The sequence below is a fragment of the Amphiura filiformis genome, chromosome 4 (genome assembly GCF_039555335.1).
Source record: "Amphiura filiformis chromosome 4, Afil_fr2py, whole genome shotgun sequence".
NCBI classification, from domain to species: domain Eukaryota; kingdom Metazoa; phylum Echinodermata; class Ophiuroidea; order Amphilepidida; family Amphiuridae; genus Amphiura; species Amphiura filiformis.
The window spans coordinates 83,380,759-83,407,196 of record NC_092631.1 but is presented as its reverse complement, the minus strand read 5'-3'; the positions used below and the strand labels follow the sequence as shown (position 1 = coordinate 83,407,196).

Below are 26,438 nucleotides of genomic sequence, written 5' to 3'. Positions count from 1 at the left end.
ACATGAATGACATAACACCGTCCGATTATAAAATAGATAATATGGACTAAATTTAATGATAATACACAAACTTTAGGAAGCGGTGAGCGAGTATGAAAAAGTGCCTGTTGATCAAACTTGGAATGAACTGAATTGATGCACGCCTTATGAAATCGTTCATTTCTTCGCAACCAGTCAACCAAATCAAATAAAATGTTCGTATGTAGTGCACAAGAAACTAAGCTATGCGCTACATTTTAAAATTTGTGATTATGATGTCTATATCTCGACTTACGTTCGATTATATTTGCTCGGTAATTTTTTCTGGGACACCCTGTATAATCAGAAAAGCATGGAAACAGCATCTGTTCATGGCTACCAATCCCTGTCTCCCTGTATATTACAGCCAGCCCTGGTAGAGAGAATTTCATCGTACATTATGTGCCTCTACATGTAGTTTAATTTCAAACAAGTTATATTTTGATATGATTTATCTGTTACAGCAAGGAAGGAAACTGCTGAAAGTGAAGGTGGTGAAGTGAAACTGATCAGCAAATGCTACAAGACTATCCAAGTGTCATCCAACAGCAAACAAGCACACAGGTAAGGTGTTACAATACAGACTAATAAAAAAGAAAGGAAAAAAGAGGCCTAGATGTTAATCCACAAACACTTGTATTAATAAATTGCACTTTAATGTTCTGCATGCTGGTCATGGGCTTCAATATATGTCCCAAGTTTTGAGATATTTTCTTAAAATATCAAGATCTATCTTAAGAACCACTGAACCAATACTAGGCTTGTTAGTACTTGTTCTAATGCATTTTTCTTGCTGATTCCAATTTTGGCCATGAAAATTTACAATTCTGAAATTTTTGAATTATTTTTGTAACTTGTCATCTGTATTCTGTAGTCAACATCGGCATGAAGAGAGTCAACACTCTGAGATTTCCAGCTAAAGTCATTTTGATCATGTTGTAAATGAAGCCTCAGACAGTTTGCTGCAATATGTTGTGGTGATTTCATATTTGACTCTAACTATTTTTGAAACCTATCATCTTACAGATTAACAGATGGAGACAGTGGTTCCTTTTGGCAATCAGACGGGGCAGCAAGATCCCACTGGATTCGTCTCAGGTTGAAAAGTGGCGTGTCCTTAAAACATCTGTCGATATCAGTAGCTCGTCAAGATCAGAGCTACATGCCTCAGCTTATCACAGTGTTAACAGGACGATCCGTGTCATCTTTCCAAGAAATCAGGGATGTACGGATACCATTGTAAGTAGGGATAAGTTAGTGGGTTATTTTGAATTAAGATACCAGAAATAGGTAATATTTAAGAGCAAAATAATTACTAGGTCAAAAGGATGCTGTCTCTATTTCAGCAATATGAGATATGTATATTATATATACAAATTATGTGGAAGCTCAGAGCATTTTAATCACTCTCATTGTATCACTAAAAGTATCAAAAAGTTTAATTCATACAGACACAAATGAGTGATATTTTGTCATCATTTACTAGTAGTTTTATCATGTAGAAGAAAAAAGTAGGAAAGTGAATGGTTTTAAAGATGAGTACATGTTATTTTTGTCATTATTTGTCTATTAACAATCACCAAATATTTGGGTATGCATGAATTGGGTTCATAAATTTGAATTGAGGGCATGGTCATTATTTATATGCCCTGAATTAGATTAACCCTAATCATCTTATGACTAATGGTAAATCATGTTTTTAATTTTCAGTCATATCACAGGAGATGTAGTCTTACTTGACAATGTACACATCACCAATCCATATATTCAAATCAACATCAAGCGTTGTCATAGTGATGGCTGTGATGTGCGTGTCCATGGTATCAAGGCTTTAGGCTCCAGGTAAATTGACAGAAAAATATATTATTTATTGTAAATTTACATTGTAGACAAAGTAATGTGAAACTAGATGTTTTCTTACAGCAAATTGTGTGTTTGGTCTTAGTGTCAAGCTGGACTACTGGTAGCTTTCTTTTGTGATTGCTTGCTTTTGTTGGGATGTATACACAAATAGCTAATATGAATAACCTAACGGCATATCGTCTGTCACATCACAAACAGAGTTATAAGTTTAATACCATTTAAACAAAATCATTTCACACATAGAGCAATAACTTTAATACCATGTTTCACAGTGTTACTTGAAAGATTGGTATGTAGAATTCACCAAAATTAAAACTTTCAAGTATCTTCTTTGTAAAAATACCCTTTCAGGAAAACTCATTTTGAGGCTAAATCTAACACCAATATTTTATAGCTCTGTATGTGAAACACTTTTGTCCATTTTCTTATAGGTCAGTATATGATGTGACTGACAATGTCATACTAGACAATCACAAGGAGTGTAGCGTTTTTTTTTGTTATTTTTCCGTGGCTTATCGGAAAAGTGATTGCGGATATCTGATTGATAAGTCGCTAGCATGCCCTAGCGTTATAAGTCGCATGCATTTGACTTGAAGAAACATTGCCGCTACGTCGCTAGCCACGACTGAATGCTGGTAGCGACTGCAAATGCTACCAGCATTTGGTTTTAAAATTGCAATGGCATCAGTTTTGTTATGGGAGTGTCATCTCTCATACTGCATGTTTATACTTAGCACTCTGTAGTTTTACCCAGTAGTATGTGGTAACCCACAATCCCATTCACCTACACAACCAGCATGTTTCTACCGATGCTTAAAATAAGGGTTGTGGTGTGTACCAAAAGTAATGAAAATGTTTTCCTGACCCCAATCTGCTTTTAATGTCTGTTGTCGAACCTCATCAAAAACATCTGGAGGTGTTTGGCGGTTGCCGGGTGTCCACTTCGCATCACTCAGAACCGATCTGTTTCCACTGAGCACATAACCAGTAGCGCTCAAAAATAAACAACATCATCTGCCAACCTTTCCTACAGTACTCCCACAATTTTCTTGTTGTCTCATTTCTACAGGGTGATCCAGCTGTCAGAGATTGGAGTGAAAGATGCATCAGCTGTCTGGTATCTGTCCGTATTAGCATCAACTGCTACAGCTACCATACCTACAGCACCACACCTTAGACATGCAATACTGCACCACACTAAGTAAGTAGTAGAGACTGTTAGAAAGCTTTTGATGACATTGACCATGTTTACTACATGTATATGCAAGGATGCGTGATCTATGTTGTATCACTCTGAGTAAGCACATATTATTCCATGTATTTATAAAAAAATGAACTAAAAACATTTTATTTATATATTTACATTTGAATCCCTACAGGACGGCCTTGTCAAATATGCCACCGCTATCATTGAGTCAATCAGCCGGCAGTAAGCATTCATTTCTGAGCCCACATGTCCTGGATGAGATGGAGACATTCTTGAATTCAGTTGCAAGGTAAGAATTGATACAATTATAATGTAATATCAAATTCATTTTAGTGCCGCAGCTATCTGGAACATATGAGAAGAAAACAGAACAATTTAGACAGTTATAGATAATCTCAGACATGAACCTACTACTAATTGCTGAGATGTACAATGTTTTATTGTGCTATCATATTGATATTAAAAGATTTTATTTTAAACAGTGCAAAAACAACCAGTTTTTTTATCTTAGCTTTTGGCTGGGCGTTAAGCCTTCAACAAATTAATATACATGCAGAAGTGTAGGCCCAGTGGTTTGAATGATTTTAACTGGTGTTGCCAATAGTTTTCTGTCTGTGTGAGTTTGGTTTGGATTTTCAAAACATGTTAAATTCTGATAACTTTAAAGTGATCAAGTGTGTGCTTGGGCTGATTGAAATTAATTGCAACTTGGTGGTGTTTGTCTATGCGTTTATAATTGATATCACTACGGTGACCTTATGTGGTCCTGCACTTTGCTGGTTTCACCAACGTATTGGATGTTACAGAGGGAGCATTCGATGAGGTAAACGACATTGCTGGTCGAACAAGTGATGGTCGGTTTTATTGATAAAGTTGTTTGGTAACATGACTGGTGAAGACATTGGTTTCTTTCATGTGATTGCAGTTTTTACAGCTTTTGGAATTGCAAGTAAATGAGCCAAAAGGTTCTGACTCGATATTATCCAGTTTGTTAGATGGTAGTTTGGCTCTGATATTAAACCCCTGAGCACTCCCTGCTGATCTAACATTGCCTCTGATTGGTCAATTACATGATATTTTCACTTTAATTACCAATCAGAATGGAGCTTTGCAAATAATTCACCCCAATTTTTTTGCATGGTGAAATTATTCTAACAATGTTGCTGATTGGGCCAATTGATAATGAAAACTTTTTTTTGACCAATCGGCAGGTAGTTCTCATGGGGTTAAAAGATTTTGTTACCTTTGCACCTAATACTAGTCATTTTCTCACCACTCATCAGCACACAGCTATTATGTGAATCCTCTATCAAGCTATTTCATTCACAAAAGCATCTGACAGTGCACCTTTTCTGTTAACAGCAAAGAGAAGATTATCACCTTCAACATTGTCTGTCAGTGACTGATGATGGGGCAAAGTCATTATCAGTAAACATATCTTGGTTGAATGACATGATACCTGCTTCTGGGAATCCATTGATGTTATTTTTGGGTGTTTTGGTATCTGGACAAAATACCGAAACTGTCGTGGGAATGTCATAAATTGTCATGGATTTGCCTGGGTTGTTCCTCATCCAGTTACATCTACATCTACTAGGATACTCAGTAAAGTTGCCAAGGCAATATCTGACTGAGAAAACAATACTGACGCCGGTCATCAGACACGGATCAAAAACTGACAAATAATAAAATTACACTTAAAGCTACTTAAACTTACAAACAGAACTGCACTACTTAATTAACACTTTTGTTTTTAAGACCAGATGTAAATGATTCCAGTTTGTTACAATCGAGTAATGATGAGGGTAATGAATTCCAGTCCAGTATGGTGCACGGGAAGAAGCTGAACTTATATACGTTTGTTTGTTTACTCTGTGCCTTTGCTGCCTATCTGCCTATGTCCTCAAACTGTGATGGACTTAGCTGTTCCTCTCCTGAATGGGCTGAATACTGATAGATCTAATGGTTGTATTTTGCGAGAACAGTTTGGAGGGAATAAGAGCATGATGATTCCATTTTTGCAAAGTTGAGTTAGATTTGTGGTTTCTCCAGTGATGGTTGAGCATGCTCAGAAAATTGCTGTAGGTATGTGAGAAAGTTTTGGGCAATCATACACCCAGACTGATTATCATTTCCTGCTGAAACAGGTGGAGCACACTTGATGAAATAGTATCTGTATTGCTGAGATGTACAATGTTTTATTGTGCTATCATATTGATATTAAAAGATTTTTTTTAAACAGTGCAAAAACAACCAGTTTTTTTATCTTAGCTTTCGGCTGGATGCTAAGTCTTCAACAAATTAATATACATGCAGAAGTGTAGACCCAGTGGTTTGAATGATTTCAACTGGTGTTGCCAATAGTTTTCACGGTTCTGTCGGTGTGAGTTTGGTTTGGATTTTCAAAACATGTTAAATTCTGATAACTTTAAAGTGTGTGCTTGGGCTGATTGAAATTAATTGAAACTGGATGGTGTTTGTCTATGCGTTTATAATTGATATCTTTACGGTGACCTCATGCGGTCCTGCATTTTTTTGCTGGTTTCACCAACGTATTGGATGTTATAGAGGGAGCCTTCGATGAGGTAAACGTCATTGCTGGTCGAACCAGTGATGGTCGGTTTTATTGAAAAAGTTGTTTGCTAACATGACTGGTGAAGACATTGGTTTCTTTCATGTGATTGCAGTTTTTACAGCTTTTGGAATTGCAAGTAAATGAGCAAAAAGGTTCTGACTCGATATTATCTGGTTTGTTAGATGGGAGTTTGGCTCTGATATATTTTGTTACTTTTTGTTTCTTTCATTCTAATACCAGTCATTTTCTCACCACTCATTAGCATACAGCAGAGTAGTTATGTGTATTCTCTATCACAAGCATCTGACAGTGCACCATTTCTGTTAACAGCAAGGAGAAGATTATCACCTTAAACATTGTCTGTCAGTGACTGATGATGGGGCAAAGTCATTATCAGTAAACATATCTTGGTTGAATGACATGATACCTGCTTCTGGGAATCCATTGATGTTATTTTTGGGTGTTAGGGGTATCTGGACAAAATACCGAAACTGTCGTGGGAATGTCATAAATTGTCATGGATTTGCCTGGGTTGTTCCTCATCCAGTTACATCTACATCTACTAGGATACTCAGTAAAGTTGCCAAGGCAATATCTGACTGAGAAAACAATACTGACATGACGCCGGTCATCAGACACAGATCAAAAACTGACAAATAATAATATTACACTTAAGCTACTTAAACTTACAAAAAGAACTGCACTACTTAATTAACACTTTTGTTTTTAAGACCAGATGTAAATGATTCCAGTTTGTTACAATCGAGTAATGATGAGGGTAATGAATTCCAGTCCAGTATGGTGTGCGGGAAGAAGCTGAACTTATATACGTTTGTTTGTTTACTCTGTGCCTTTGCTGCCTATCTGCCTATATCCTCAAACTGTGATGGACTTTGCTGTTCCTCTCTTGAATGGGCTGAATACTGATAGATCTAATGGTTGTATTTTGTGAGGACAGTGTGGAGGGAATAAGAGCATGATGATTCCATTTTTGCAAAGTTGAGTTAGATTTGTGGTTTCTCCAGTGATGGTTGAGCATGCTCAGTAAATTGCTGTAGGTATGTGAGAAAGTTTTGGGCAATCATACACCCAGACTGATTAGCATTTCCTGCTGAAACAGGTGGAGCACACTTGATGAAATAGTATCTGTAATGCACACATGTGCCCTCAAAAAAGTGGAATCCTTTGATCACATGCAGATCCAGCTGTACAGACAGAAGCATGTGTTCCTCTTTCTACTGAAGTAAGTGATCCAATGTGCATTTTCCAGTGCCAGCCACAGCCTTTGGTGGCTTCTGTATAGTAGTGATGTCTGTTTCATCAACATTCTAGATATCTTTAGGTTCAATTTCATGCTTGTCAAGAACACTGGCTAGTTTTGTAAAAAAGCTCTTGACACATTTGTTTTATTGAAGGTAGTTGCTTGCTCTATGCTGGTAGCTTTGGGTGCGCTAATAGAAATAGGGTTCCTCTTTGAAAATCCAGTAAACCAGTCTTGACCTGCACATTGATTGTCAGACCAAGATTGGGGAATTGATGTAGAACCTGATGGCACATTGATAGGCCAATTCTTAAATTTCTTTTAGACATAGGCTGATGTAAATATCAGCAGCCCTTGCCAGCTAATTAGACAGTTTCTTTTCTTGATCCATGGTGAATAATATGTGTTGTGCATATCCCATGGATTTGAGTGATCTTTCAGCTTCTGCAACTTTCCTAGCTTTATAATAATAATAAATAAAATTTACAAAGCGCCTTACAATGTAAAACAAACTGAACAAGCTTAAACATGTTTTTAAAAAAAATTAAAATATACCTTAGATTTACATGAGAATAACATGTTAAACAAAGTTAAAAGTCAACTACAAAATTAAAATGCACTAAATATACACTTAAATAGGTTTACCAATGAAACATCATGTTAAGAATCAATAAAAGTCAATAATATACAAATGATTTATAAACAACTTTAAAAACACATAATTGCAGAAACATATCAGCACAGAGAAACTCCATATGCAATAGCAATAGCAGCACCAAAAGTATGGTGTGTGTAGCTAACATGAACTAAACAGGTGCGTCTTTAAGTCCTTTTTGAAGGTGTTTAAGTCCTCTATAGCACATAATCTAGATGGCGTACTGTTCCATACCTTTGGCGCTGCCATTGCAAAAGCCTGTTCAACATAGAATTTGGTTTGGGGGATCTTTGGTGGGCATCAATGTATCCCCTCAAAGTTGAGCATTGGATTTGGGACATTTCAGCTGTCTTCCTTGTGCCATCATATGTGGCAAAGTAATGGTCCACAACCTACTCCACATCTAGAGTGATAATTTTATCACAATCAGTTGTTCTCTTGTAATTGCGTACCATTAGTAGTAGGTAGGATTTCCCGCCTCTTATTTCAGGTGCACCCTTTTGCTGACAGAAGATCTGTTGAAGGGTCCATATAAACAATGTTCATGAAGTTCACAATAAAACACTTTGCAGAATGCGAAGATGCAAAACAAACATGTATTAGTCCATATCATACATAGAACATGCTAGGGAAGGGATGGACATGGCAAGGTGCACCCAATATATATTAAAAATATCAAAATACAAATAAATACTGGTACAAAAGTGTAAAGTACAAACCTATTCTACACATGAATACTTAATGTAAAACAATCAACATACAAGATTGCTATATGTACGGTAATCACAAGTGTGAGTTCATAAAATAAATATACAGATCATGTCATACTTGCATGCAATAATAAAACTCAACCATGCATTGTTCAGGACAAGATTAAACATGGAGAAATATAGAAATATACATGGCCACAAGTGCAAGTAAGCATGTGAGCAGAAAAATTATGTTGCTGCATATGGTAGTTGCTTCAGAAGAGATGATCTTCTGCTGTAGAGACTGTAACACCATTGACGAGTAATAGACTCAGTAATACTAGGCCATTCCACAGGTAATGTAATAACTCTCTGAATGCATTCATGTGAGGCGTCCAGAATGAAATGTAGAAGTACATTCTCATCTGAGAATAGATATACCTTGGCACCTGCTGAGTGCACATGTGTTTTTTCAACATGTATGTGCATTGACCACTCTGGGGAAAGATAGATGAGCTATTCCAGTTAAAATCCATACATCCCCTATGGAAGACATAACACTAATCTTCACACGGGGAGTGTAGAGTTTGAATGGAGTCACCCATTCAGGTAACCCCACACTCCCTGTGTGGAAGATAAAGGTCATGTCTACTACATGGGGTGTATGGATTTCAACTGGAATAGACCAATACCTGTACATCCTAATCACCCAGTGCTAGTGTACTATATGATTTGATCTGTGGTTGATTTGTATTTCAGAGATGAATGTGGTAACGTTGAATTGGAAGGTACACAGATCTTGCTGGAGCTGGCTCTAGCCAGAGGAAGCTGTCCGGGTGTACTCAAAGCTCTCCACTGTATGCAAGGTACTTTGCGAATTGTTTCATCACTTTGATTGTACATACACATAGTTAAGTCTTACAATATACTCCAAGAAGTTTATCACTTTCAAGGATAAGCTAATCACCCCAAGATTTTCAAGTGCCAAAATTAAGATTGATCAATTTCACCACATGCTTAATTTACCTGGATATAATGCTCTTGAATCCCATTTTCTTGACCATTCATCATGCTGGTATTTTGAGTATTTTTTTAATTACTTCAATAATGAATCAGTCTGGGTGCTAAAATAGAGCGGATTCAAAGAATTGGCTATACACATGCGATCAAAGTTGGTACATCTGTACACATGAGAAGTAACTCTGACAAAGTACTGACATCACTCTCAAGAAATCTCAGATGAAAATACAGCATTTGTGTAATTTGGATTCTGGGTGAATAGTTGCTGTTTAACATTATACCATTGTTCTTTCAGCTCACATGGGAAAGCAGCTACCTTCTTCTCCTGTGTTGAAATCCCTGGAAACTGTTGCTGACAAGCTACTTAAGAAATACGGTAAGCATACATATCTATGCATAGTTCCTATTTGTCTGCAGTTACACAAAGATATCTAATGTATGTGTCCTCATCCAAACATACATTCATATATCTGATGCGATCAAGCAATATCAGTCGGAACTCGGAAATATTAAATTTTCAGTTTCCTATAGGATAGTAAAAAGGATTTACAAAGCTGCATTTTGCAGAAAACCCCATTGAAATTGAACAACCAGTTCCAGAGATATGAGCAATTAAAGATTTTCCAAAACAAGAGGAAACAAAAGGAAATATTTCCTTTCTTTGGCTATATCTCAAAATCAATATTTCTGAGTTCCGACTGATTTGGCTTGATCGCATCACATATGCTCAGCTTCTATATGATCTTTCCTTTTCTTGTTACTCAAAATGCAATGATATGTGGTGGGTTAATATTTGACATATAACTTCAATTTAATGGTACCAAAAACAAATCAACAACAACCAATTTCTATCCACATGTTTGAAAAAAATAATGATTTTTCAAAACTGCTGGTTGTTAATTTCTTTTGCAGGTGGTGTTCTTAGTCTGACTTTGGCTGGATGTGATGGTGGCAAGAAAGATGAAGCATCTCTGCCTGAAAATGTTCTCTCAGACAACTGGAATACACAAGGTGAGCTAGAGACCTTTCCAAATCCAAAGGACAGCTGACATTTGTTTATGGCTGACCCAGTTTATAATAATTACACGTCATCAAGGCTAACACAAATGCACTTGTTTAGCTCACAACACAAATCTGCATGAAAGACACACTCAAGCTTGGGATATGTCTTGTGTATGAAATTGATGTTTTCTTTGCCAACTGTCAATTTGACCAAATCTTAAGTCCTGAAAAGTGACAAACATTGCATTTTCTTTCCATTACTGTTATATTATGAAGTGCCAAATAGCGGAGGTGTTTGTTCAATATGTTCAAATGTTTTACCTGTTGACTCCATGTTATCATTGGCTACATAAACTGTATTCTTTGCTCAAAAGGGTACCGTGATTCATGACATTTCTTATCTGCTATTTTGACCCCCTAGCTTACTGAATAAATATCGCTCACTACATCTGGTTTTCTGAACTCTTTCGATCTTGATTTGAGATTTGAAATGAAATTATGCAGATTGGATGTGTGGGCCAAGACTCTGAAATATGTATGAATGATATATTAAGAATACGATTAAGCATCATTAATTTGATCTCGTGCGCTAGTTTGTAATGTTTGAATGTTTCCATGTTCCAGTGTATGATGCGTAGGCCTCTTCCCTTGTTTGCATGATTATATTAGGCCGGCGGGTAAGCATCATTAATTGATCTCGTACACTGGTATGTAATGTGTTGTTTGTACTGTTTACCCCGCATGACTGCTCATATCCTTAAGTACCAGACTTGAGTCCTGTTTATCAGGGACAGTCTGTGTAGCTCAGTGGTAGAGCGCTCGCCCGACAAGCGAGAGGTCTGGGGTTCGAGTCCCGCACAGGCAGGTATGTCCGGAGTTTTACTCTGGTATATCTGCCTATGCATGTAATGTTTCCATTTGTAAATTCGTGTTTAATTGTGCTAGTGTGCGATGCGTAATTCTTCTTTCCCCTGTTTATTGATATATTAAGAATACGATTAAGCATCATTAATTTGATCTCGTGCGCTAGTTTGTAATGTTTGAATGTTTCCATGTTCCAGTGTATGATGCGTAGGCCTCTTCCCTTGTTTGCATGATTATATTAGGCCGGCGGGGTAAGCATCATTAATTGATCTCGTACACTGGTATGTAATGTGTTGTTTGTACTGTTTACCCCGCATGACTGCTCATATCCATAAGTACCAGACTTGAGTCCTGTTTATCAGGGACAGTCTGTGTAGCTCAGTGGTAAGAGCGCCGCCCGACAAGCGAGAGGTCTGGGTTTTGAGTCCCTTTGCACAGGCAGGTATGTCCGGAGTTTTTACTCTGGTATATCTGCCTATGCATGTAATGTTTCCATTTGTAAATTCGTGTTTAATTGTGCTAGTGTGCGATGCGTAATTCTTCTTTCCCCTGATGTGGATATTGAAGAAACAAATAATGTTGTTGATATTTAAGATTAATTTTGTATCAATATTAATTTGTTTGCCTGTTTCAAATTTAACAGAGTATAATTCAGACAAAACCTTGGTCAACATGATCTTCACAAGGGACACTCCATTTCAAGTCACAAAACTCAGGATCAAGGTAAGATTTTCTTTCTATATGTGTAAATCCATATCAAGAGGATGAACTTGTCGACTGCTACATGTACATGTCACTTTACGTAATAGCTAGGAATAAATACCGGACTCATCTCAAGTGGTAGTCACTTCAAATCACCCTAAATCATATGGTTTAGGAATGCATAGAACATAATTGAGTCAATCAAAGTTGTTGTACAAATAGTCAGTTTGGCTGATGGGGATTTAGCTTAAATTGGCCAAGAGTTCTAAAAGCCCTATTTTGATTGGTTGCTCATTTGGATTATATTATGTTACCAACCAATTGGGGGCACTGTAAGAAAGACAGTATTGTCCATTGAGTTAATTTCAGAGCAGGCAGGGCATTTAAAATGTGCAAAAACATTTATTTACTGTGTACAGTGTAGAAAACAGGTTGCCAATTTACAAAGGAGGATACAAATTTACCTTTTTTCATGTTTTTATTTCCTAGGTTTGTCGTGGAGCAACTGGAGCTAAGTCTGGGTTCATATTTGTCTATAATGATGAGTGAGTAAAGAGTAATATTTGTTTGAAAGTGGTAATGAAGAGTACGGAATATTCCAAAAACATTGATGTAATTCTTCATTGGACCCTTGTACAATGTATTGCTGATTTATTGCTTGAGATACTGTATCTCATTACCACATTTTATTTTCAATTTAATATCAATCTAATTTGAAATCAAGTCAATTTAATGATAGAAAAGTTAATAATGAGTTAGTGTTCCAAGTTGTTCAGAGTTTGAATTTTCATGAAGTTTTAACAACTCAGCAGACATTTTTCAGGTAAATACAATAATAGCTGCTCATAAATGCTTGTTTTTAAACATTGGTGCATGCAGGATACTGTTAGTATATACAGAATCACATACTAATTATTGGCATAATGTCAGATCACACATACAGTGCTGTAAAATAGATTCTATCACATAAGTTTGACCCCAGAAAACAAATAAGGTCATTAACAATAGTCTAAATTGACATGTAGCACCTTGATTTTCTTATCATCTTTGTAGAGCTGGGTTTGATTTGGAGCGTCATGTTGGTAGATTCAAGGAGTATGATAAATGGACAGCGGCTCAGTACAACCTAATGCAGGGATTGAGGTATGTTTTCAAAGAAAAAACAGGGTTGGAGGAAATAACTTCTTGTTGAGTATTTGTATCAAAGTCAACAGGTTATTCATGTATAAATAAAACAAAAGCCTATAAGAAAGAAGGTAGGAAATAACTTTCTTAAAACAAGTATGTAAGAATAAATCCATGAGCTGTATCTGATCAGAGCCAAAAGCGACGCCAAAAGTTATTTTTTCATTACTTTTGTTTTCTTCAACATTGTTGTTTACCAGGAACTGCTTATCCTATTTTGATGAAAAGTAAACATAATGTTATAAATAAACTAACCAATTTGTTTTGTTAAAATTGACAGTAAAGATGCAATCACAGTAGTGTCAGGCAATTCCCAAAATCATTGCAATACTGATGTTAGGGTTGAGCAATATAATCGATCGATCAATCAATCAATCAATCAATCAATCAATCAATCAATCAATCATCAATCAATCAATCAATCAATCAATCAATCAATCAATCAATCAATCAATCAATCAATCTTTATTTCATTCAAAAATACAACAATACAATAACAGCAAAACATACACATTTGAATGAGGAAATGCTCAGAAGGCCAAAAAGGCCTGAACAAACACCCTCTTAACCTTAGCCTAAGTTTCCTAATTTATCTAATAAAAAACAATTACATACAAACACCCCCCCCCCTCTTTCATACATTCATGTAGAAACTAAGACAAATATTAAGATTTCATAACATATACTCACATATATCGCTCAAGAAAGCTGACATTTTGTGAATATGTGATTATAGTATAAATGCTAAGAGATCAGTTAATTTTAAGCGATTTCTTAAAAAGAGAGAAAAAAAAAACAATTAAGAAGTAACCCAAACTAAGAGGTATTAAGTAAGGTCTGTTTTAATTTGTGACCTAAAGAGTTTTACTGATGTAGCCGTTTTGGTGCATTTGTCAATCGAATGCCATTATCTTGGCCTGGCAGTTCTTATTGTTTTGTTAGCAAACTCTGTTTTTGTTAGACAGATCTTGTAACTTCAGCGTTTCTTGTGTGATATCCGTGATTCCTCTGCTCAACAAAATAACTATTGAATGCCTTTGGTAACTGATTTGTATTATACTTGTACATAAAAGTGCTTAATTCAAGATCATAAGTATAATAAACATTAAGGGGTGGGGTATGAACATTTGGACAGTATTTATTTAAAGAATAACATTTGATATTTTCATCAATCTTGGAGGTCTTTGTCCATGTGGACACAGACTGGACTCTATAACAACACATAATTGAACAGAGCTTCATTTTTGTTAATTTTATCATATGAAAAAAAGCACATTAGAGTTTTGTGGATTTATCCTTCATTTTCACAGCTTATTCCAACAAATTTCAAATAATTTTAAGTATATGTTCTCACAAGGATAGTACCTTTGGCATTGCGTAATGAAACACTCAACTGACCCAGATTGTGTTTTTTGAGGATTTATAACAAATTTATTTTAGTTTTATGAAATTAAAAACAGCACTGTTTTTGCTGAATTGATTGGATTGCTTTTACAAAATTTTTTCTTGAAAAAATTCCGAAACAACAGACCCTACTTAGCAAGTCTGTCTGCTCGTAGAACAGAGTTGTTGTTTTTTGTCACCTTAGTATGAACTTGTGTCTGACATTATTGTTTGAATGATTACCTCTACAGGGCAGCATCTATTGCTGGCACACCTGACAATCCAGTGGCCTATTTCACATTGGAAGATGATTGGTGAGTCAAGTCAACAATAAATTTGTCATATGTTCCGGGGGATGGGGTACTATAATTACATTTTGACAGGGGGTGTACTATAATTACATTTTGACAGGGGTGTGCCACTAGAACTCTGAAATCCCTACCCATGTTTAGAAATTCTTTTACCTAACAAAACAGCTTATTTTACAGTTGTCACACATTGTTGTGTATTTCTTAGTTTTTACTGTTGTCATTTTTGGAATAACTTGGGAGACATGTTGCATTTGGAGTTATGCTGATGAAGATGCTCTTGATTATTCTACAATAGTGATGGTCTTTATTTCATTTCAAGTACCACAAATTATCTCTTTGTGACATATACTGTTGTGGGTTTTATTATTTTGAATTAATTCACTTTCATAAGTTTGTTTAAAGAATAGTTAATTCAATTTGCTAAATAATAGATTTGGATGGTAGATGGGCATTGGTGATATCGCTCCTGTGAATCAAGAATCTTTTAAGTCTGGAAAAGTAATTTTGCTTTTGCAGAAGCAATCATTGTTAAATCTATTCGTCCAATTCTCCTGAAAACTGATGTCATAAGAATGTGTGTGACAATCGCTTTTTTGCAAATGCAAATGTGTATAAATTCAGCTTAAGATCAAGCTGCAGCCAATAAAATGGTCTGACAAACTTTAATCATAATGGCACATATTTGATTTTCTAGGGATGAAGTGGAAGTAGTACTAGACAAATGCTACGTTGGCAAGTATGTACTCATCAAATTCCTATCACCTAGGAAAGATACAGCAACAAGAATAGGCATTGTGGGTATTCGTTGCTATGGTTACGCCAGACAGTTGTCACCTATAGATACTATGGAGTTGGTAAGAAATGGACAGTATTTGTGAGCAATTTTACTCATAAACATTGTCCTTTATTCTCTTCAGAAAATATTAGGAAACACTTTTCAGAGTCAGGAAGAATGAGACAAAGTTGAAATAACAAAATTGAGATTGTATAATAATTTGATATGTTTAATTTTGATCAGAATAAGATGCTAGCAATTGGTTGTCGCTAAAATTGGTTTAGAGATACATTTGAAAGAAGAATGCAATTTGCTTGTATTTTGGGTGTATTGTTTTCCAACTTGAAAATATAAATTTATCGAGAGCTGTAATCAAAATTTCAGAGGGAATTTTAGCTTATTGTATGTAGCTGTTAAATGGTTAAGTGAATAGAGTAAAAACATGACAAATAGCTCATTCTGCTCAATTGCTATATTGTAAACCCACATGTACCTATTTATTTTGACAGAATACCATGTGTCCACTACCACTGAGTCGTGATGAGCTTATTCCTCTACCTATAACCTTCACAAGAGTCGCATACTTCTTGGTTCGCATGGCAAGAGATATGGTAAGTCACTCCCACTGAGTCGTGATGAGCTTATTCCTCTACTCATTACCTTCACAAGAGTCGCATACTTCTTGGTTCGCATGACAAGAGATACGACAAGTCACTCCCACTGAGTCGTGATGAGCTTATTCCTCTACCCATAACCTTCACAAGAGTCGCATACTTCTTGGTTCGCATGGCAAGAGATATGGTAAGTCACTCTCACTGAGTCGTGATGAGCTTATTCCTCTACCCATAACCTTCACAAGAGTCCCATACTTCTTGGTTCGCATGGCAAGAGATATGGTAAGTCACTCCCACTGAGTCGTGATGAGCTTATTCCTCTACCCATAACCTTCACAAGAGTCGCATACTTCTTGGTTCGCATGGCAAGAGATATGGTAAGTCACTCTCACTGAGTCGTGATGAGCTTATTCCTCTACCCATAACCTTCACAAGAGTCCCATACTTCTTGGTTCACATGGCAAGAGATATGGTAAGTCACTCCCACTGAGTCGTGATGAGCTTATTCCTCTACCCATAACCTTCACAAGAGTCCCATACTTCTTGGTTCGCATGGCAAGAGATATGGTAAGTCACTCCCACTGAGTCGTGATGAGCTTATTCCTCTACCCATAACCTTCACAAGAGTCGATACTTCTTGGTTCGCATGGCAAGAGATATGGTAAGTCACTCCCACTGAGTCGTGATGAGCTTATTCCTCTACCCATAACCTTCACAAGAGTCGCATACTTCTTGGTTCGCATGACAAGAGATATGATAAGTCACTCCCACTGAGTCATGATGAGCTTATTCCTCTACCCATAACCTTCACAAGAGTCGCATACTTCTTGGTTTGCATGGCAAGAGATATGATAAGTTGCAAACAAAAATTAACCTTGAAAATATTTATCATGAAAACAGTTTGTAAGGCCAAGGAAAAACATGGACCTTTCAAGTAGAGTTGGTCGGTTTGGTGGGTTTTTTGCCCTTGCTTCGCAAGATATTTCACTGGAATTGATAGTCAATAAATGACAAATTTTTCTGCAGGAGGTAATCCGCAAGCATGACAGCTCAGGTAGATGCCCTAGTCTCACTATGCAAGACATATCACAGGAATTGATAGTCAATAAATGATAATTTACTTGTGGCCCTATTTTTCTGCAGGAGGTAATCCGCAAGCATGACAGCTCAGGGAGATGTCCTAGTCTCAATATGCAAGACATATCACTGGAATTGATAGTCAATAAATGACAATTTACTTGTGACCCTATTTTTCTGCAGGAGGTAATCCGCAAGCATGACAGCTCAGGTAGATGTCCTAGTCTCAATATGCAAGACATATCACTGGAATTGATTAAACAAGTGTATGATGCCATACCAAATGAGTAAGTTGAAATACAATATGGTTTTCAAGTAAATATCTGTATAATCTAAGATATAACGTATCCATATAATCTAAGATATAGAGTATCCATATAATCTAAGATATAACGTATCCATATAATCTAAGATATAACGTATCATACATGGCATGAAGATGTATGATTATGAGTTTCCTTGTTATGAGTAATAGCTACTTAGAAGCGTGTAGTGAAGCGCTGTGATTTTAGTGCGCTACGCACTAAACGTTGATTCACAAGCCTCAGCACACTTTACAGGCTACTTACACTTTTTAGCTACTTACTAATATCCATTTCAGACAGGAGTACTGACAGGAATATCAGTTGAGTTGAATATAACGTAATATAATGTAATGTAATTCAATTCAATGTAACATAATGTAACGTAACATAATATAATGTAATATACTATAACACAGAATGCTGATTTTCATCAGACATGAACATCTGTCATCAGGGGGTATGGTGACTTAGCAGAACAGGCTCTTACTCATAATTTGAGAATTGCGGGTTCTAACCCGGATGGTAGTGCTATCTTGTTGTGCCCTTAGACAAGGCACTTAAAACCTGTATTGTCTCCATCCACCCAGGTGCATAAATGGTTACTGGCTTATGCTGGGAGGTAAACAGATTTGTTGTGCAGGAGGTGCGGTAGACCCCTCACAATGAGTCTGCCTCCAAGTCGCTTCAAAAGAGAGACAAGCACTCTGGCCTGTAAATTACAGGCATGAACCTTACTTTTGTCAGACCCTTTCTCTTCTCCTGTCTTCCCCTCTCCATTATTACCCCTGAACCAGAAACCAAACACTGGCACAGAGACTACTAAATAAACACAAAACAAACACCTAAAATACATACAATGCTGATTTTGTGAAAATATTTCTGTGAACAGTGACAAGGAATGGCTTCATGTGCGAGTGCTGATCTTGCAGCTTCTACATTATAGCTTCCCAGCATTAGTGAAACAATTAGAGAAATCCAACAAGTCAACAGAGAAACAGGATGCAGTGGTTGAATCCCACAAGGCAACAGAGAAACAGGATGCAGTGGTTGAATCCCACAAGGCAACAGAGAAACAGGATGCAGTGGTTGAATCCCACAAGGCAACAGAGAAACAGGATGCAGTGGTTGAATCCCACAAGGCAACAGAGAAACAGGATGCAGTGGTTGAATCCCACAAGGCAACAGAGAAACAGGATGCAGTGGTTGAATCCCACAAGGCAACAGAGAAACAGGATGCAGTGGTTGAATCCCACAAGGTGAGGCATTTATAATGTTATATATTTGAAGGTTCATGACCTGATTGATAACCTCATCACTCCACTTTAACTCACCAAAAATGGATATTTTGGCATCTACAGAAAGCTCATATTTTGCTCATTACCTCAGTGAAATTTTAAGCCAGAGATACGTATGTTTTGATTCAGAAGGTAAGAACAAAACATTGTTGATGGCCGGCATAAGCATGTATTGTTCTATTCACCCTTTGCACAAATCTGCCATCTTGCTACCAAAACGAGGTTCTCCCTGGAAACGCATGCACAAAAAGTGCATTTTCGTTTCTCACACTTTTCTAGCAGAAGGCTTTTGCAAAGTGTACACGGCAGTTAAAGCATGCATTTGACAGCTGTACATGTATGCACACACTTAGCAGGTAGATCCTTCCTTTGAGGTGACTGCAGTAGGTGAATGGGAAATTGTGATACAAATTTTTGCCTTCCAAACCATTTGAGCTTGGAAAACATGAATACAGATGGTGAGATGGACTCATTTAATAAAATCAGACTGCCCTCCAGAAATATTTTTATTCACTAAATTATAGTATGTCATTACAAAAGGTTAAACATAATATAAGATTGCCATGTGCTTGTTAGAGGAAAGCTGATATATAATTAGATTCAATCATGTTTCACCGTTGTTCATCACCGTTTAACAACGATGCGGCAAGCGTCGTCTGCGTGGTTTACTTGGCGAGGGCAGCTTTAGCTACCCGAGCGAAGTAAACCACGCAGACGCGCCAGACGCGAGTTGTTAAACGGTGATGAACAACGGTGAAACATGATTGAATCCTTTCAACAACGAAAAGAAGCTAAATATCGTATAATTCACGATTATTTTACGAGGAATGTCAGTTAATCATTGTCACTCGGCCTTACAAAAACTTCGATGATTTCTCTTTTGATATCAGCAATAAAACTACAGAATAAAACAGCAATGTTTAGCCGCTACCTGAAAAATACTGAATTCAACTTGCAAGCTGGCATACGCACAAAGGTTCCAGGCATGGCGAATTTTACGCTCTCTCGCGTAACGCGTAGTATCGCTCACGTTCGCGTATACGCTACAGTAAAAGTGTGGGTTCATCACGGTTTAACAACGGTTAGCACCTGTACAAAGGTATAGGAAGAGTTGTTGAATTCAAATATCATCGTTAGGCAGGAAAAACCTTTAGTATGTGCTTTTGGCCACTGAACATGTTTAAAACAAAATTGCCAACAGGTTACATAAGAGGTTTTGCTTTAAACATGTTCAGGGGCCAATGACACTTCTGTTGATTAGCAGTTGTTGAGATAGGTGGAACAGGTCAAATCACAAATTGAAATTTGTCATCATTTATAAGTACCCAACAATTCCTGCATTTAGTATTTCAAGTATCATATTCCTCACAATTTAGTCTCTGTGCTTAGAATCATATTTATCATAGTTGTGTATGATGTAAAATTTGTGTTTGTTTTTAGGAATTGGCATCTACCCAGTCAACTGAAGACAAGACTAGTTGTACCCAGGACTTCTTTAAGCACCTGTGTGATATAGTTAACAACATGACGACTCCTGGTGATGCTGAAAATGAGAAGGACAAAAGTGTGCCTGATTTTAAAAACCAACCAGAAAATCAACTACTACAGGCAGCACAACAAGCTATACTAGATGGTGGGTCATTGTTGAAACATATTATTATCATTGAAATCTTGGTCCAGATTAGTACATTGCAGCTCCTATATCATTTATGTTCCTTTATTGTTATTTGGTGAGGTTTAAATATTGATTGCTGTATTATTTTGTACTTTCAATTTTTGTGCAAGTGAAGAGATGGCATTATTTTGTAAATTAAATCTAATGCTGGAACTACATATGACAACATCTGACGTCATCACAACATCATCAATCAGATGTCTGATGAAGTCCGATGCTTTCGGACGCAACGTAGCATAGTGAGTTGCAAATTTTAGTTCCAGTATTAGATTTAATTTACAAAATAATATTTTGAACTATTGGATGAATAATCTACACCAAGATATGAAGAGGTGGCAGTTCAGTTTAATTTGATGAATAATCTAAATCAATTGTTTCCCACTTTTAAGCATGGTGTTGTAACATGGTGTACTAATATATTTCCTTATTTTGTCTCTAGGGGCAGCTGTGTTTTTCCCAGACAAACAAGCAAGGAAGCAAGAACTGTTTAAGATGATGGGCAATGTGACAGTAAGTTAAACATTTCATTAATTTCATAGAAATTTGCCTATATAGTCTACATAGCTACTTCGAGTCACCGGCACTAGCTTTCAGCATGTTCTGCATTAGCTTAGCGTTACTTGCTGGGTATACATACTTTTACGCGCACGATCAATGTGCCGCATATGTACATGCAAGATACCACGCTAAGCCAATGCAGCACATGCTGAACTTCAAAGCTTGTGCTGGTGACTTTAGGTAGATGTATATAGACTATAGGCACATGTGGCATTTTGCAAAAGAGATGGAAATTACAGAACACGATCACGGTCCCCTGAAAATCCCAACAGCATTAATGGTATGTGTAATTGGAAATTTAAACCTATTTCAGAAACAAACTTTCCTTACATGGTCAAACACTGCAATATCTGCTTCTTCTCAAAAATCCTTTATGCATCTATAGGCAAATTTCTACGGTATAAGTTGATTAATTCTGGTCTCATTTATTTACTGAAAACGATGTATTTGATTTGATACGATATTGCTTTTCTTCACTAAGAGCAGAGCGAGTTGTAGAACTAAAACCCTGGTGGAAAGTATTACCACACCAAACATGCCAAAGCATAAATTGACCAACATCCTTCCCCACTCCCCTATTGCAATGTTGATTTGGACAACATCATTACCATTTTGACATAGTCTCCTATCAATGAAAGATGGGGTGGGGAAGGGGTGAGTGTAAGCTCTATTGTACATTGAACTATTGTACAAATATAATGCAGATGTATAGCATACTTATCTCTGGCAAGTACATGCTGTTAATGACATTATCATCAATCCTCAACCAATAAATAGATAGCAACCAATTATGATAGGATAAAGAGTTTACTTCAACCACTTTTTGCTCACCTGGAATGTTTTTGTTAGATCCACTCGTATAATTATGACAAGGATGTAAGGAAATATATCATTGTGATAAGAACTTAATTTTCAAATTTGCATCATTTGATCTGATTGGATTAATGTTTCTTACAAGGGATACCAAACACTAATTTTAAATTTCGCTTTGATAAGACAGGAGTAATATAATTACTTGCATTTATTTACAATATTTCAGAGTGATGGTCAAACGTCAGGAGGTCTGGTGTTCCAATCCCTTTGTAGATTTTATAGCGCTGTAGATCCCAGTGGTCTTCTAGATCTACCGGCATCATCAGCTGCAACAGTAAGTACAATTATTACAAGTTATTACTAGTGCTTTTGTTTGTGTGTGTGTCTGTATGTATATGAGTTATCACTGTCATGCAAGGATTATAGAGTGTTTTTATATCAGTAATAGCAGACCCACATCCAATTGATAACTGTCCAGTGCAGTGAACTAGAAGCACCAAAAATACATTTATAGTGTCCTTCAGTGACCATAGATGAGTTTAAGCTTCCTTTGATAGAACTTACTCAATATTTTTTCTTATGATGCCTCAGGGAAGTCTTTGGATAGATGGTCCTGAAGCACCTGATATGCATCTGATTTTCAAGTCAAATTTTGATTCTGAACAATCTTTACTTATAGATCTTCTAGAAAGTCCTAATGTTGGTGGTCCTAGTGCAATATTTGGACCTTGAAAATGGCTCCTTCCCAAAGTCCTGGGAAAGATGGTTCTGAGGTTGTCCAAACCAATTTGGTGCTGAAAAATAATGTCACTGGTCTTTTACCCTTTCTTTGGCTATCTTCACAAAGTTGCAGATTAGATAGATTTGAATCCAGATTCAAATTGCTTTGTTAAAACAGACAGATGTTTGACAGCAGGATTTGTATTGCATGAGGCTTGGAAGAAGTCGTCTTTGATATCGCGGATGTCCCAGTGCTATGACTTAAAAGTGCCCCATACATTGGATAATTTTATATGCAGTAGAATGGATTTCTTTGACATTAAAGAGTGATGGGTCAGATGTTATGGGCACACATTTATTAACAGGCTTGGTTGTATGTCTTGTAATTTGTGTCACTACCATAGGTCTGGGAATAGGTCCTTGTGGTTTCACTTTAACAGCCTTAGAACAAAGATTTTTTTACAGAAGATGTTGGTAAGATGTTCACCTTCATGGTGAGCCCTATTCGCTTGGATATGGATGCCATTTTGTAAATTTGCTTTCTTGTCAATTCTACTAGCCTCCGTTTCTATTTTCTCACTAGGATTAAAATACAAAAGGTAAAATGTTTCATCAAATAAGCAGTAAGATATGTTCATGTTTGGAGAGAAAGATATTTGTGAACTTTGAATTTATTATATATTCAATAAATGTTTGCGCTAATCAAGCCATTGACAAAATTCAGAAGAAAATTTAGCAGCAAAAGTTGGTGGTCCATTTATCAAACTGTTTATTTCTCTTCCATCAGGATGATTTCAACCCAGTTCAAGTTCTTGCAGTGATGGAGACTATGCTCAATGTTGTCTTCACAGAGGTATGTATGTACCATAGACCAGGAGTTCTCAATTATATTTGCTTGCAGGACATAGTTGGCCAGATCCGTGTTTGAGGGCTACTATGTTTCGCTCTGTTTACTATAAATATTAGCTGCTGAAGGGCCAGCCACCATTGGTCCACAGACTGGATCAGGCCCTAGTTATGCCTATTGAGAACACATGTGATAGACTGACACTCTCATCAGTTAGTCAACAATGCTATTGTCTTACTGACAAATGACGTTGTAGAACACACTCCAGGTACAATGTGGTGTAAAGACACAACTGAAGCACTGGAAGATGTGCTTGTTAGGTAATATTTTATGGGGGTTTGCTTCATTATGTCAATGTGTGGAGGTATTAGAAAGGGGCTGTTTATATCGATTTTACATGTCTTGTATATGTGACACAATGTGGTCTATGGAGGCCAAAGGCAGCAAATTTACTATTGAGATCAAGGCAAAAGTATGGAGTAAAAAACAATAAAATACATAAGAAAATTTTGTAACTTCAGAACCAAGTATGCAAGACCTTTTGTGTTTTCAGTATATGATAGCCTAATGTTGGTATAAGGTAATAATTATAACTCCAGATTGTGTCACATATACTAGTAGTATTTTCTAACTGCATTTTCATGTATCTTCAGTTTGAAGACCAGCTTACCAGTGGTGTTCCATTGGACAAACCTCCCAGTAGTTGCTCTTACATATGCAACCTACTATGTTCATTGCAAACCAGCCTGATGTTATGGTGCAGACAATTACTACAAGAAGATGCAAACAAAACAAACCTCAGGGAACTGGCTGGAGATCTCATAGTCAAATGTAAGAATTCACTGTCATTCTTTGACTTTATGCGCATTGAGTTTCTTCATGGTAAAAATGTGTTGAATTGGTAATTTTTGTGTGACAAAACTGACTTCCAGTTGTGTGTAGTCTTATTTCCAGTCTGTAAAATGGGTCATATACGTGACTTGGGAAATAAGCGTCTTCCTCTCTATTCATGGGCTACACACAACCGGAAGTCATTTCCCAGGAAAGTGAATCAGATGCTCACATCTGATGAAGTCCTCAATGAGATGGACGAAATATTAAGTAAATAAAAACTTCCTGGTTTTGTCACACAAAAATTACTAATTAATTTGAAGTACAAACCTGATGAATGTATTTACTAAAAAATACTTAAAATATGTTGTTTTATTTTTATTAATCACAATGCAAATCACCAAAAGGCCTTTATGTGGGTAAAATTGGTGTCTTTGCAGATCATTTGCAAGGTTGCAGTATTGTATTTTGATTCAATGGAACGACATAATTGGAATGAATGGTGTTATGTCAGTATATTTAATAGATATGTGTGTAGAGAATTAGACAACAATATAATGCAGGGTTACAGATGGCAAAAAATAGGTTGGTATAATTTGTTAGTATTTTGAGTTGGTATATTGCCAACAGTTTTTAATGTCAAGCTATGGCAAGAGCTCTCACATAGCCCAATAATTCCCAAAGTTTTAAACTGTTTGAAATCACACAATGAGATAGAAGTCAGCTGACTTACAGTGGCAGCAAATAATCAACATTGTCTGCTCTTTATAAGAATTACATCCTTTTGTTTATAAAAATCAATTTTTCAGGTGCTCCGAAAGTACACAAATTCTTAATTGTTAAAAACCATACAATGCTGCATATAATCATCATTGACTGTTTTTGGAGAAAGATATCAAAATCCTTGAATATAATAAAATTACATTTTCTGATACTCTACCTGAGTTTGCACATTCTATCTGAATTACCCAAGTAGCCCAACTTGTGTCCAGTTATGGCAGGTAGAAGTAGCCCAATTTGTGTCCAGTTATGGTAGGTAGAAGTAACCCAGTTTGCACATTCTATCTGAATTACCCAAGTAGCCCAATTTGTGTCCAGTTATGGCAGGTAGAAGTAGCCCAATTTGTGTCCAGTTATGGTAGGTAGAAGTAACCCAGTTTGCACATTCTATCTGAATTACCCAAGTAGCCCAATTTGTGTCCAGTTATGGTAGGTAGATTCTAAGTAACCCAATTCTGATGGCAACACTGGTGATTTCAAATAAAGATGATTACCATGACCTATCCATGATTTTCATTTCAGATACAAGCCTACACTGTGACAAAACCCAGAAGGCATTGTCACTTCTATGTGATCATAACAAAGACAAGGACATCATGCTACAAATGAGGCAGTCATTTGTAGCCAACTCATTTCGACAAATGGTAAGTATAAAAGCCTGCCTTATAGATTGTCATATATTTCTCATGTGACATTTTAGGTCTGAGATGTTTAGTTTAGATTGTGTATAAAAATGTGGTAGCAGGGTGATCACCCCTTGAGAGAATGTATTATATTGCTGTGAAAAACATATCCAAAGCGGTAAGACAATTTATGTTCTTCACTCAATGCTTGAAATAAGAATGTTTGAATAATGAGCCTCCATTTAAGGCAGAAAACATGATGTGATAAAACTGGATCACCCACATGTAATTTTGTTTGCTTGATATATGCACAATGCAAATGGTATATACTAATCAAGTACACAAATGCAACAATCTACATGTATAGTCTATTTCAGGCCTTCTTAACTGGTGGCGCGCGCCACTTGTGGCGCTTGGATTTAGTCATAGTGACCCACGGTAAATTTACTAATTTTTTTCACATATATTTTTAACAAAAAAGGGGTGAAAATACCACATCTGAGCCTTTAGAAAGCACCAAAATCTCAGAGCTTCCGGGGGTGCTGCCCCCTGGATGGCTGGGGCTTCCACACTGGACCTCTCCAGGGGCCATAAGGTGGGCCCTTGGACCCCACCTGCTATGCATTCGGTCAGGCATGCGCTCCCTCGCAAAATCCTCCCTTAACATGTTGGCACTTCACGATCACTAAAATTTCCCAGTTGGCACTTCAAATAAACTAGTTGAGAAGGCCTGGTGTATTTGCCTTCCTCAAGTCAGCGATGTCAATACGTGCAGGTTGTTGTTAAGGTT

The 26,438-nt window shown here is 36.7% G+C and overlaps 1 protein-coding gene across 1 annotated transcript in view; it reads left to right on the top strand.

Annotated features, from left to right (window-relative positions):
- LOC140149594 (zinc finger ZZ-type and EF-hand domain-containing protein 1-like) overlaps window positions 1–26,438 on the top strand; it is an 81,753-nt gene that overhangs the window by 14,762 nt on the left and 40,553 nt on the right. The window contains exons 9-31 of the mRNA XM_072171671.1: window positions 483–582; window positions 1,045–1,257; window positions 1,729–1,860; window positions 2,951–3,082; window positions 3,261–3,377; window positions 9,028–9,134; window positions 9,584–9,664; window positions 10,201–10,299; window positions 11,798–11,877; window positions 12,346–12,401; window positions 12,910–12,999; window positions 14,676–14,738; window positions 15,430–15,589; window positions 16,020–16,121; window positions 16,180–16,311; window positions 17,385–17,488; window positions 18,396–18,762; window positions 20,242–20,434; window positions 20,916–20,986; window positions 22,074–22,181; window positions 23,355–23,420; window positions 24,068–24,245; window positions 25,548–25,669. Of these exons, the coding sequence (XP_072027772.1) occupies window positions 483–582; window positions 1,045–1,257; window positions 1,729–1,860; window positions 2,951–3,082; window positions 3,261–3,377; window positions 9,028–9,134; window positions 9,584–9,664; window positions 10,201–10,299; window positions 11,798–11,877; window positions 12,346–12,401; window positions 12,910–12,999; window positions 14,676–14,738; window positions 15,430–15,589; window positions 16,020–16,121; window positions 16,180–16,311; window positions 17,385–17,488; window positions 18,396–18,762; window positions 20,242–20,434; window positions 20,916–20,986; window positions 22,074–22,181; window positions 23,355–23,420; window positions 24,068–24,245; window positions 25,548–25,669 (2,873 nt within the window). The remainder of the gene's footprint in view (window positions 1–482; window positions 583–1,044; window positions 1,258–1,728; window positions 1,861–2,950; window positions 3,083–3,260; window positions 3,378–9,027; window positions 9,135–9,583; window positions 9,665–10,200; window positions 10,300–11,797; window positions 11,878–12,345; window positions 12,402–12,909; window positions 13,000–14,675; window positions 14,739–15,429; window positions 15,590–16,019; window positions 16,122–16,179; window positions 16,312–17,384; window positions 17,489–18,395; window positions 18,763–20,241; window positions 20,435–20,915; window positions 20,987–22,073; window positions 22,182–23,354; window positions 23,421–24,067; window positions 24,246–25,547; window positions 25,670–26,438) is intronic.